General features: G+C 43.9%; 1 protein-coding gene across 4 annotated transcripts in view; it reads right to left on the reverse strand.

Moving 5' to 3' along the window:
- Positions 1 to 7674, reverse strand: part of RAP1GDS1 (Rap1 GTPase-GDP dissociation stimulator 1) — a 219318-nt gene extending 211644 nt beyond the window's left edge. Inside the window, exon 1 of one of the 4 annotated variants that reach the window (XM_078148758.1) lies at positions 7523 to 7674. Coding sequence is in view for 2 of the 4 variants with exons in the window: in XM_078148762.1 (XP_078004888.1) it covers positions 7523 to 7529 (7 nt within the window). In the remaining 2 variants the exon portion in view is untranslated. Of the gene's footprint in view, positions 1 to 7219 lie in introns of all 4 variants that reach the window. The other 3 variants (XM_078148757.1, XM_078148762.1, XM_021008382.2) reach the window with 3 other exon arrangements.
- Between the last annotated feature and the right edge of the window lie 4465 nt (positions 7675 to 12139).

Raw genomic sequence — 12139 nt, forward strand, 5'->3', positions numbered from 1 at the left:
GAATAGATGGCCAGATCAAACTCTTTTGAGTAATCCAGGAGGCTCTGTAGTCTTGGGCCTAGCTACATTCAACACGTTATCTTCAGCAAACAGTGTTCAGAAGGCCTCAACATCCACAGGAAATCTCTGGACACTATGCTGAAGTACAAACTTTTGGTGAGCACACATCTCTCTGTTTTATGCCTCATATTCTGCTTATTATCAGAACGACATTAAACAGGATTATTTCTGTTATTATGCTTTTCGAAGAATTCTGAGAAACCTTGATATATGGGAGATGCTTTGTTGTAAAACAGCATGTAAAACAGTATTTAATTTGAATGCTTTTTTTATAATCTATAATGAGCACATTGGATCTTATATTCTCTGCATCCTTCAATTAATTATAAGATGGTAAAGATTGGCTCATCGCTGAATATTGTTTGTGAAAACCAGCTTATTTCCTAATAGCCTCGTGAAAGATGCTTTCAATTTGTATATAAATGACCCTTATAATGGCTTTTGTATAGATGAACAACAGGTGTGTAGGTCAGTACATGTCTTCTTGATCACCTTTTCTAGCATCAATAAAGTCTGATATTTTTTCCACAACCTTTGGTATCTTCCCCTCCTTCAGGTACCTTGTAAATAGATCCCTCCCAATCATGTCACTTCCGGCACTGTTTTACTCTATGTATACACAATCTATGTATACACTGGGTGTATGGGATGTTCAGGGAGGACTAGCCCCTCTGGTGTGAGGGCTTGCTAAGCCCTTTTCTGGGCTACTCATCCACCTTGGGTGTCTACCTGGCACTCAACTCTCACCTTCGGTCATACCCCAGTAAACCCTCTAGACAGACAAACTAAACCAGGCTGAGGGTAACTGACGGGTCTCAAACCTGTCAGTGAGTCAGGGGGATGTCTACCCAAGTATGTGAAAGCTTTCCTTGGTGAAATGAGCACGGTCTCTTCCAGTGGCCATGAAGGAAGCTAAAGCAAGCACTGTGGAGTGCTTAGATCAGGTATCGAAGGCACCAAGGTCATCCGCTGTATCCTGGATACAGTCCTGCCTTTTTTTGCCACTAGACTTTAATGACTCTGGAAGAGAGTAGGCTGACGACTTTGTGCAGCTCTGCCTCACTTAACTCCAATGCAAGCACGAGTCAAGACATCACACTGTGATGTCACTGATCCCTTCCAAAATGAAGGACAAACAACAACATGGTCTAATTTGGCTGATTTTCCTGACTTTCTTTTCCTTCATGCCACTTCTACCTCCTTTCTCAGAATATCAGGTCCCCATGTGTTGGTTCCACAATACTTAGTAGAGAAAAGAGTTTGTTGTAACAGGTTTTGCAAATCTTTTCCATTTTTCTTTTGTTTGCTGTTCTCTTTTCATTTTCATCCTTGGGTGCTCTTGGGATAACTTTACTTAGCTGGATATAGTGCCAAGTTTTCTTTAGACTGGTTTTACCCTCCCCTGCTTCTTCCTGCTTTCTGAGATGCTGCTGCTCATAACTGCTCAACATCCTTCTTTAAGACTTTACAGACGAAGTTTTGTAACCTCATTTTGCTGTTGGCAGCTATCTCTTTCTGGCAAGTCAAATGTTTGCTAAGGCATTTTGTGAGTTTTGGGGGTCTCCTTCTTGTAGCAATTAATTTACATTGGTTTCCCTTCTGAATTAAACTGCTGAGAGTCAGTGTTGATGTCACTTCTGTTGTCCACTTTCCATTTTTAATTTACAATAGCTTGCTTAAATAATTCAGCATCAGATCTTCATAATTATACTTTCTCCATTACTATTGTTTCTTATTTATTATAAATTCTCATCTCAGCTCTGATAGATCAATGGTCTGACTGTGCACTGATAAATGTCTCAGTGATAACTTCCACATCCACAATAAGTCTATTCCTTTCTGCTGAAATACAGTCAATTTCATTCTTTGTAGTATTATTTGGTGTTCGCCATATCCAGAGCCTACCAAATTTGTTGTTAATAAAATGTTCATGACAAAGAGATGAGCAATTTCTGTACTATCTAAAAGTTTTTGATCTCTTTCATTTCTTTCTCCTAAACCATACTTACCTTATATATTTCTCCCCATCTTCACCTTTTCCCACCTTTGCACTGAGGTCAATAACTATCTAGATGTATATCGATTTGATTTGGTAGCTCTTAATGTCTTAGCAGAATCTCTCTACCACTTCACCTACCGCTTGCAAACTTTAAGCCTGCTAAGCTTCATTTTTAATAGCTAGCTTTAAGGCTCACATAGGCACTTTACATATATCATTTCAACAACTCTCCAAGGTAGGTAGTATTATTAGCCCCATCTTCTAGAACAGAAAATTGAAGCTGAAAGTAGTTAAATGACTTGCCCAGCATCACACAGTAAGTCCTGGAAGCAAATCTTCCTGACTCCATGTCCAGTGCTTGATCCACTACGCCAGAGGTGTCAAATTCGAAGCCAGCAACTTCCCAGAGCAGCCAACCAGACTAAAACGTTATTGGAAAATGTGGAATGAAATAAATAAAAACACAGCACAACGCAGATGAAGCTAATGTGTGGTTTGCTAAGTCACTATGTTGCCTGGATCTATTTCTATTTGAGTCTGACACCTCTGCATCACACCATCTCACTGCCTCATAATTTTTGTTAATAATAGTCTTTCTTATCCTCAGATAAATCAAATACTACTTAGTAAGTAAAAACTCAAACTTGAGATTTGCTTCAAGGGTGGTTCAGAGATCACCCTCCATACCCAAACCCTCCTATCCTCCCAGAAAAAGTACACTAGATAATAAAGATAAATAACTTTCAAGCAAATTACAAGAGATCTCAGAAGCTTCCCTACAGAAGTTTAAAAAGTGCCAAGTCATTCGATTATATTCAACAATCTACGTGCCTGGCCATCCAATCCCTTAGCTCTGAGAGCTCCCTGAAAACAGAAGATTTACTAAGTGCCTAGATACTTATTCTTCCTATAATTTATAATGCCTGAGGCGGCTGTGGATGTGCATGTAATCTTCATTACATGAATCTGCCTTATACTAGTCATGACAATTGACAATCATGTCATGACAATCTGGATCTAAGAGAGTAAGAATCTTTTTAAGAGGATTTGACTTAGAAGTGGGGAGCTCTTTAAGGTACTGATAACTCCCTGATTTCAACATATGATCTCTATGACACTGGTAAATGTGACATATACCAAGTGCTGAAAATGTGGTAAACTCACAGAAATGTTGAAGGGTGGGATTCCTTTGAATCTACCTATAAGGTGGCCTTAATTGGTTTCACTTTTTTTTTTAACCCAAGAAGCCTCAGAAAGAAGTTACCAAAATGTGCTACAGCTGGAATGAAATTGCACCATTACTCCACTACTACACATAATTCACACTGTTGAGGGATTTGGGGGGGGGGGGTCAGCATCAAAGACCTAAGGAAACTCATGCTACCAATGCAGATTAGCAACTTACAGTCTCACGCCTGAGACATATTGGGAGGTTTTATAATTTGCCCAGGGCCACAAATCCAACATATGCCAGAGGTAGGATTTGAACTCAAGTTGTCCTTACCCTGAGGATGATATGTATCCACTACTCCATGCTGCCTATTTATAATTTATACTGCAGCAATGTTATTTCGTGGGATCACAAATCTTGAGCTAGAAGGGACCTCAGACGCCATTTATTCTAACCCCAACATTTTACAGAAAAGGAAACGGAAGCCCAGTGACTCAGGATCAGAAGGTGCTAGATATGGAGCTGGAAGAGAGCTTGGAATTCATCAAAGCCAATCCCCCTCACACTATACACGTACAGAAACTGGGGGCCAGAGAGGATGATGCTGCCCGAGGTCATAAAACTAGTAAGAATCAGACGTGAGTCTCACACCTATGCTTCTTGACTCCAGAAAGAACGAAACATTAATGATGACATTAAAGGAATTCCTAACATTACAAATATTCCACTTACAAACATCTCAGCCAAGTGAGTTCTTCCCCTTCTAACTGACTTCTTGCTCCAAATTAAAGGTATATGGTGGGGCATGTGACAAGCAACAAGCCAACAAACAGCTTTTTGACCACCTTGTTCACTGTTGGCCATCCTATGGATGCTGTGCTCCCCTCTTTTTCTGTGTCATTCAATACTGACAACTTAATTTAATCTTAAACATTATTTTTCATGAAAAACATCCTTGTTAAGTTCCGTCCTTCTTTCCCTTTCTCTTCCAACTAGGATCTAATTGAGAAACATTTCAAATCCTTTCTTCATTCTGTCTGTGGCTCCAACAATTCTAATCATCATTGATACATATAATGATACATATAATAGCATTATCGATACATTTGTATCAAGAAAAGCAGCACAGGTTTTGAAATGAATTAGAAGTGAGCTCTTGAAAACAGAGACTATTTTTTGCCTTTCTTGTATGCCCAGTGCTTAGTATACTACTTGGCACACAGTAGGCACTTAATAAATACAAGCTGGCTAACTGAAATTAGGTATCTTAAGTAAAAACAAACCCACAGGGCTCTCATCCCTTTAAACTGCAGAGAAGTGCCCTTCAGAATCTCAAACGCCTCCAGCTACCTCGGTAATTTCCTTTAATTAAACCTGCCTTTTTTCAAATCCTAGCTTTCAAGGTAAACTAAAAAATGAGTTTTTGCAAATGTTTTCTTTTTTTTGTTGAATAATACCATAACCGACTTGTTCTCTATTGCTACGTGTATGACCTTGGCAAAGGTACCTAACTCTCTCTGTGCCTCAGTCTCCCCATGAAGAACTTGGACCAGATTACCTCTGAATCCCTTCTGGCTCTAAATCTCTGCACAGAATTTCAACCACATTACAAATTAGGTAGTCTTCTGTAGGCTAGCTTGGGAATTCAACCACTATCTACGCGAAAAGGTTTTCTAAATTTCAAATAATCAACCTTCAAACAAACTTTTGTTATATTCCTAAACGGTGGATTTCTGAAATTTCTGAGGTAGGAAGAGAGAGGTCAAAATGTGACATCAAAATTATCATCTTTCTACCTTATTATTTCTTAAATACTATACTATATTCTATTCATCAACAAACTGACCTCCTTTTCTTATAGAAATCCAACCACCATACCACAGTCCCTGCATTAAAAATGGAATCACCTAACAATTTGTAAAGAATTAGACAAGCCTCTAGATTTACATCCTATTCTCAAATAACTTCCTTCTTCAAGAAGGAGGCAAACCTGGCTTGGTTAAGAAGTCAGAGCTTTTATTTAATAGTGTAAGCTCTATCAACATTATATTCATATTTTAATACTTCCGTGGAGACTTCTCATTTTTGTGCTAAGATGGCTAACCTCTTCACCTAGAAAGAACTGTAACTGCAGATTATAAAAACTACTCTATGCTCAAACAAGAAGTAAATTACACAGAGTGGATAAGAGAAGGCCAAGTTCTAGAGATGTATTATGGCAGATGCCAACAGAACAGATCAGGAAAGAAGAAAGGAAATCGTATTGGACAAGCGCTTAGAAGCATACTGAGGAACACGGAGAAGTAGATTATAGCAAGCATTTTAGTGCAGTGCTTTGATACAGTGGAAAAGCATGCTGGTTTGGAGTCAGAGGACCTTCTGCCTCTGCCATTGACTACCCATGTGACATTCTGACAAGTCATTTTCCCTCTCTGAGACTCACCTTCATCTGTAAAATGAATGGATTACACATGGTACCTTCCAAAGCATTTACAACTCTCAATCTATGATCCTAGTGTGCAAAAAACAAAAAACAACAACCAGGCATTTGAGCTATACCATATAGCCCAACTATGTTCATATTTACTGCTTTTAACTTAATATTACAGCTATATGTATATGTAAAAGTAATTGCCTTTACATTATTTAAAATGATGCCTCAAATTAGCATGAACAAGAAACTTTGTAGTATATTTGTGTATCATAAAAACCGAAGAAAAAATATTCTGCAGATTTGAAAGAGGAAGCTATGGAAAGACAACTAGCACAGATAAATTCGGAAATAAGATGGGACAGCATTTAGTCTGCTATTTCCTAGTTTGGAAGGAACCCGTAAAGTAAATCCATCCTAGCCAAGTGTCCATTGGCAAGTACCCACACTCACAGCCCTGTGCCAATGCCAAAGCAGTTCAGATGCTCTGCTTTTCTTCCTACTCATCCCTCATGGCCTCCTTCAGGCAGCTATTTCAGCCTGTGAGAGCCTGCTCTCTCTTTCCTATTCCCTCTCTTCCTTTTAAAAATCATAGGGGAGTACCCTGCCTCAAGCTGTAAACCCTGTTATCAACTATCTACCCAGCCCTCCTAAACCTGACCAAGGCAGTGCCCACTTAGAAGTGAGCAGGGCATGGATAGGAAGTTGGAAGGAGACTTCTTTCTAGCAGAAGCAGAGAGAAGCAAGGGCTAGTGAAAGCAAGGCAAGGCAGGGGAAGGCAGGAAAAGGGAAGGATGAGGAAGGCAAGGTAGGAAAAGGCAAAGAAAAGAAGGAAAGGAAAGCAAGGCAGGACAAGGCAAAAAGACAGGGGAAGATAAGGTAAGTAAGAGGAAGCAAAGGCAAAGCAGAGGTAGGAAAGGAAAGGCAGAGGAAGTAAAGGCAGGAGAAGGCAATGAAAGGGAAGGAAGGCACGGCAGAGGAAAGGCAAAGCAAAGCAAGGGGAGAGGAGGAAAGATAAATGAGGGAAGGGAAGTCTAGGGGAGGAAAGGGAAGGCAAGGAGAGGAGAAGCAAAGGGAGGAGAGAAGCCAGGGGTGGAGAAGAGAAGCAAAGACAGGGGAGGAGAAGCCGGGAAGGAGGGGGCAGAGAGCCGGGGGCTCTGCAGGGGGGCCCCGGGGGCTCTGCAGGGATTCCTGGGGGCTCTACAGGGGGGCTCCGAGGGCTCGGCAGTCGGGTCCCGGGGGCTCTGCAGGTGGGGTCCCGGAGAGCTCTGCAGAGGGAGCCCCGGGGGCTCTGCAAGGGGGGGGTCCCGGGGGCTCTGCAAGGGGGCCCTGGGGGATCTGCAGGGGGGGTCCCAGGGGCTCTGCGGGGGGGAGTCCCGGGCGGTTCTGCTGGGGAGATCCCGGGGGCTCTGCGGGGAGGGTCCCGGGGGCTCTGCACGGGGACTCCGGGGGCTCTGCAGGGGGCAGGGGCAGCGCCTGCCGCGGACGGCGGGAGGCGAGGGCGGGGCGGCGGCCCGGCACCAGCATCCCCGGCCGGGCTCGGGGCCGCACGACTCACCCATGGCTCCGAGGAGGGCTCGGCTCGGGGCGCGGGCGCGCTGCTGCCTGCCGCGGGCTCCTCGTCTCCCGCAGCCCGGAGAGATCCCCGAAGAGAAGGCTCCGCCGCCGCCGGGCTGGTGCGGGCAGGCGGGCAGGGGCCCGGCCGGCCGAGCGGGCGGTGCGGAGCAGGGCGAGGAGCGGAGCCGGAGGCGGAGTTGTGCCGGCGGCTGGAGCGCTCCGCTTCTCACTTGCCACCAAAAAAAAAAAAAAAAAGAAAGAAAGAAAGAAACCCACCAAAACCCTCTCACCCTGCCCTACTCACTGAGCATGCCCGAGAAGGGGGGCAGGGGGAGATGAGGGGTTTGGGTTTGGGGTTTTCGGTCCGGTGTGTGTGCGCCCGCGCGAGAAGAGCAGCAGGCAGCGGAGCTGGGAATCAGGGCGCTTCCTTCTTCCTGGGCTTAGCTGCAGCCGGGATGGGGCGGAGCCATAAGGGGGCGGGGCCAGGTAGGGGGAGGAGCCAGGGCGGAGCGTAAAAAAGAACCCGCTCCCTCCACTGGGCTAAGGAGGAAGACGAGGGAAGAGGCCAAAGCGGAAGGGGGCGGGGCGTAGAGACGAATCCGCTCCTTCCATTGGACAAGGTAAACGCCCGGGCGGGAGAGGGCGGGTCTCAGAGAAGAGTCCGCTCCATTCATTGGATAATCTCGCTCCTGATCCTTCCCTGCCCCCGGCAGGCGCCTGAAGAGTTAAGGTCACATATATATATATATAGATATATATATATAGATATATATATATGTGTGTGTGTGTGTGTGTGTGTGTGTGTACACACACACACACACACACACACACCCCGCTGCGTCCGAGGAGGGCTTCTTTTCAGGAAGAGGCGGGCATGAGCTGAATTGACAGATTGATGGACAGCCCCGAGGCTGGGGGCAGGGGGGAGGGCGCCCTCAGCTAAGCTGCTGCAGAGGACAGAGCCTCTCGGGGAAGCCTGGGGATCCTTGTTTTCAGGGCAGCATGGGGGCTTCCCAGTGAGACACAGAAAGTGATTGGAAGTGCCTGGAAGTTAATAAGCATTGATTAAGCACCCACAGTGTGCCAGGCACCTTGCTAAAGCCCTTGGAGGGTGGGAGCTTCATCCTTCCCACTCGTGATGGTGATAGGCCAACCCACTGCCTAGGAAGGAGTGTGGGTGTTCAGGCAAGAAGAGCCCCAACTCCTGGGCGTTTGAGGGCCACTGTGACTCACAGATCTACTTCCCCGCGACCACCTCCAGACATCTGAATAGCAGAATCCCACCATGAAACAAATGAATAACCAATGCGGGAGAGAGCCTTTTCTACAGAGCCACGCCCACTCCCCGACTGCCCCTCCCACCGTCTCCGTAGCTCCGCCCACTTCATCCTGTCCCTGCCTGTGCTCCTGCGGGATGACAGCTTCAGGATTTGCTTTCCTTCCTGCCCTCCCAGCTCCTAAGAAAACCCGGAAAGGAGATATTTCCTTCTCTCCCAGTCTCTCCCACCACTCCCACCCCCCCACCCAAAAGTGTCTCTATCTAGTGTGAGGCTGGCTGTCTAACTGAGCATGCTCATGAAGCAGGGGGACGGTTTGGGGTCCTATGCAGAAAGCTTTCCTTCCACTCTGGGACCTCTCCCAGGTGCTGCTGTAACAATGGGGAGGAGGCTGGAAAGAGGATCTCTGTGTTCCTGACTTCTTCATACCTTTCCCCAGCTCCTGTGTGATTCGGCTTGGGAGTCAGTCTGAGCCAGGCCCTTCTCTAGGGACAGCCAGCCTGCCCAGGAGCCCTCCTTAGTAAAAATGGAAAGGAGGCGGGATGCAGAGTCAGCAGCACGCCAGAGCAGCCTTGGCAGAAGTGTGGGGGAAATGCTAAATAGCTGAATCAGATTTTCTCTTTTCTCAGCTCTCATTCCTCCATCCTTATTTTGTTCTTGTTCTCTCTCAAGTTTTGAGTAAGGGGTGGCTTGCTCTTTTCTTTAACCTACAGTGAAGGCCATTTTTCATTCTTACTAAAAAAAAATAGGCCTACAAACACAGACCTTAAAAATAAGAGTGTGATATGGGTGTGAAATATTGCATATATTATCAGACTCATTTGATGTACTGGTTGGTTTTGCAAACTGCTTTCCTTTTCTGTTTTTGAATCTTTGTTTCCAGGGATGGCTTCTTGGGTAGGAAAAGGGATATATTCAGAAATGAAGGGAATATAAAAGCAAAAGACAGTTAAAAAAATTTTAATGAGGCTGAACCCTAATTATTGTATTAATTGTCCAATAGAATGTAAGACACTTGAAGATAGGGGTTGGTCGTGGGGAGTCTTTGTTATTGTTGTCTGTTTGTTTTGGTTTTGTGCCCCTGGTACAATGTCTTGCTTTTTCAGTTGGATTATCAAATAGGGGCCTGTTTGGAAGTGATTTTTTAAAAGGAAAATAAACCAAAAATTCCAAGGGTAGTACTGATAACAAAATGAAAAAACAGTATAGCAAAATGTACCAAATGTATCCCTCTAGGATTCATCCCTTCTGATGCCACAGTAATAGCTGCAGAACTAGGGGTTATAACACACCTTACCTTTATTAGCACCTTTTGCTCTTGAGTTGAAATATGAAATCTTTTGTGATTCAAGGTTCTTTGAGGGCAAGATCTATCTTTCTTTCCCCAGTGCCAACCACAGTGCCTTGTTCCCAGTAGGCATTTAATAAAAGCTTATTGACTTGGATTGTACATGCTCTTGACCCAAGGCTGCTCTTCAATTGGGGACAAGTAACCACTTTAGTGGAACAGGGATTTTTCAGGAGGTTCAAACATGGAATGGCAAAAGATGAAGAGGATGCCAAGCTAACAAATTAGACCATCTTAAGCAGCCCTAATGCCCCATAAACTGACAAATATAGCCAGATTTCCTTCATCTGTTATGTATATATATATATTTTCAATCAAGGTCATGAAGTCAAATTTTCTGCTACTTACAATAACTATTTTTAGGCTTGATGTAGTAAGAGATAGGGAGCCATTGAGAAGTTTTTGAGTGGGATAGAGACGTAATGAAAACAACATTTAAAGAAGATTGATATGGCAACAATATCCTGATATGTGTATGAAGAAGAAAGGGAAGAGATATGTGTGTAGATGAAAGGAAAATAGGTGTGTACAATTGGAAGGTCAATAGACAGTTTGTTCTAGTTTATTAACAGAAAAAACATTTAGAATTCATATCTGTCTAAAGATAGCACTTCTGTGCTTAGTAGAGCTAAACAAAAATGGAATCACCTTCTGGTAGATATTCATTATAGTGGAAAGAATACAACACAGATGCTACTCTAAATTGATTTATATATCAATCAAAGAGAATTTTAGAATGGAAATAGACTCTTTTCCCAGTCCCCATACAGCTCCTATAAAGTTTTGTTTTCATTTTGTTTTTAGTAGAAATCCAAAAATGAGTTTTAAGGATAAAGGAATCCAAACATGGATGTACAGGAGGCAAAAGAATTTTTCTAGCCTCAAGTCAGCTAGTTGTCTGGCACCAAGGGCTATAAATCTGAACCAAGAAAGAGATTACAGCTAAAAGAATCAAATTAATCTTAGCCTAAGAGAATTCTGATGGCTATCTGGCCAGGGACATAGATGGGTATTAAAGGAATCAGCCTGCCCTTTTCAGGACGAGGCTTCCTAACCGTGGTGTTTTATTACATGGAAACAGATGGCAAATTGATGACCATGAGATCAGTGGAGACATCCAGCAAAGACCACTGATGGTACTGACATCACCAGAAAAACATCTGTTGCTCTTCAACATTGCAGGCCTGAGTTGGCAGAATCCAGATGCTCTAATAGTTTAGGTCTGATATTATGACCAAAAAAACCCCACCAGTTGATCATTAAGCAGTCAATACAGAGAGATTTGCCTAGGCCTAAGTAAGAAAGATACTCCACAAGGGCTTTGCTTGGGAAAACTAGAACTCCCTCCTCCACCTTGCCCTCCATCTGCATACAACTAGAAGGGTGGGGTGTAGTAACTGCTGACTTGTGCAGCCTTGGCACATCTGAGTCCATATGGGCTAGCCTCCCCCAGAAAGCTACATTGCCCTAACTTGAGGCCACCAGGAAGCTGCAGCAATACTTGGGCAACTTAAGCCTTAGTCCCCTGGACCAGTCAAGTCTTGGGAACAGCTTCTTTAACTTTTAGGGAAAGAACTATCCTAACCCACATTATGGGGGAATAGGGGTAGATATGGATCCTATGACAACACATGAGCCCTGGAGAAATGGGGTCCTGATATATATGTGCCCTTCACATGTCTTCTCTGATCACATATATTCTTGATCTCTTTGCCTTTCCACACGGATGGTGTGAGCACCAAGTGTACCCCATTTATGGATGGAAGAAGATATTTTCTTAGTCACTTTATTTGCTATGCTGTTTGATTAAATGTGTATTATTTTTAGCTAATGTGTCCTCTGGCTAGTGGGTAAAGGACTTATGTATGTGAGGGGGGAGGGGTTCATGAACCATTATTGTGAGAAAGAATTTTTTTCCAAAAAATTGTTTTTTGAGACCCCACCCTTTCCTGGTTCTCCTACCTAGTCCTTCTCAGTCTCCTGTACTGGATCCTCACCAAGAGCATGCCCTCTAACCATAGGTGTCCCCTAGGATGCTGTCTTGGGCCCTTTTCTTTTTCCCTCTATACTACTTCATTTGGTGATTATATCAGCTCCCATGGATTTAATTACCATCTCTATGCTGATGATTCTCAAATCTATCTTTCATACACCAGTCTTTATGTTCACCTCCAATCTCTCTCCAACTACCTTTTAGATATCTCAAACTGGAAGTCCAGTAAGCATCTTAAACTCAACATGCCCCAAGCTGAACTCATTGTCTTTCTCCCTAAATACCTCCCTTCCCCACTCCTAA

The sequence above is a fragment of the Phascolarctos cinereus genome, unplaced genomic scaffold (assembly GCF_003287225.1).
Source record: "Phascolarctos cinereus isolate Bilbo 61053 unplaced genomic scaffold, phaCin_HiC Scaffold_9;HRSCAF=440, whole genome shotgun sequence".
Taxonomy (NCBI): Eukaryota; Metazoa; Chordata; class Mammalia; order Diprotodontia; family Phascolarctidae; genus Phascolarctos; species Phascolarctos cinereus.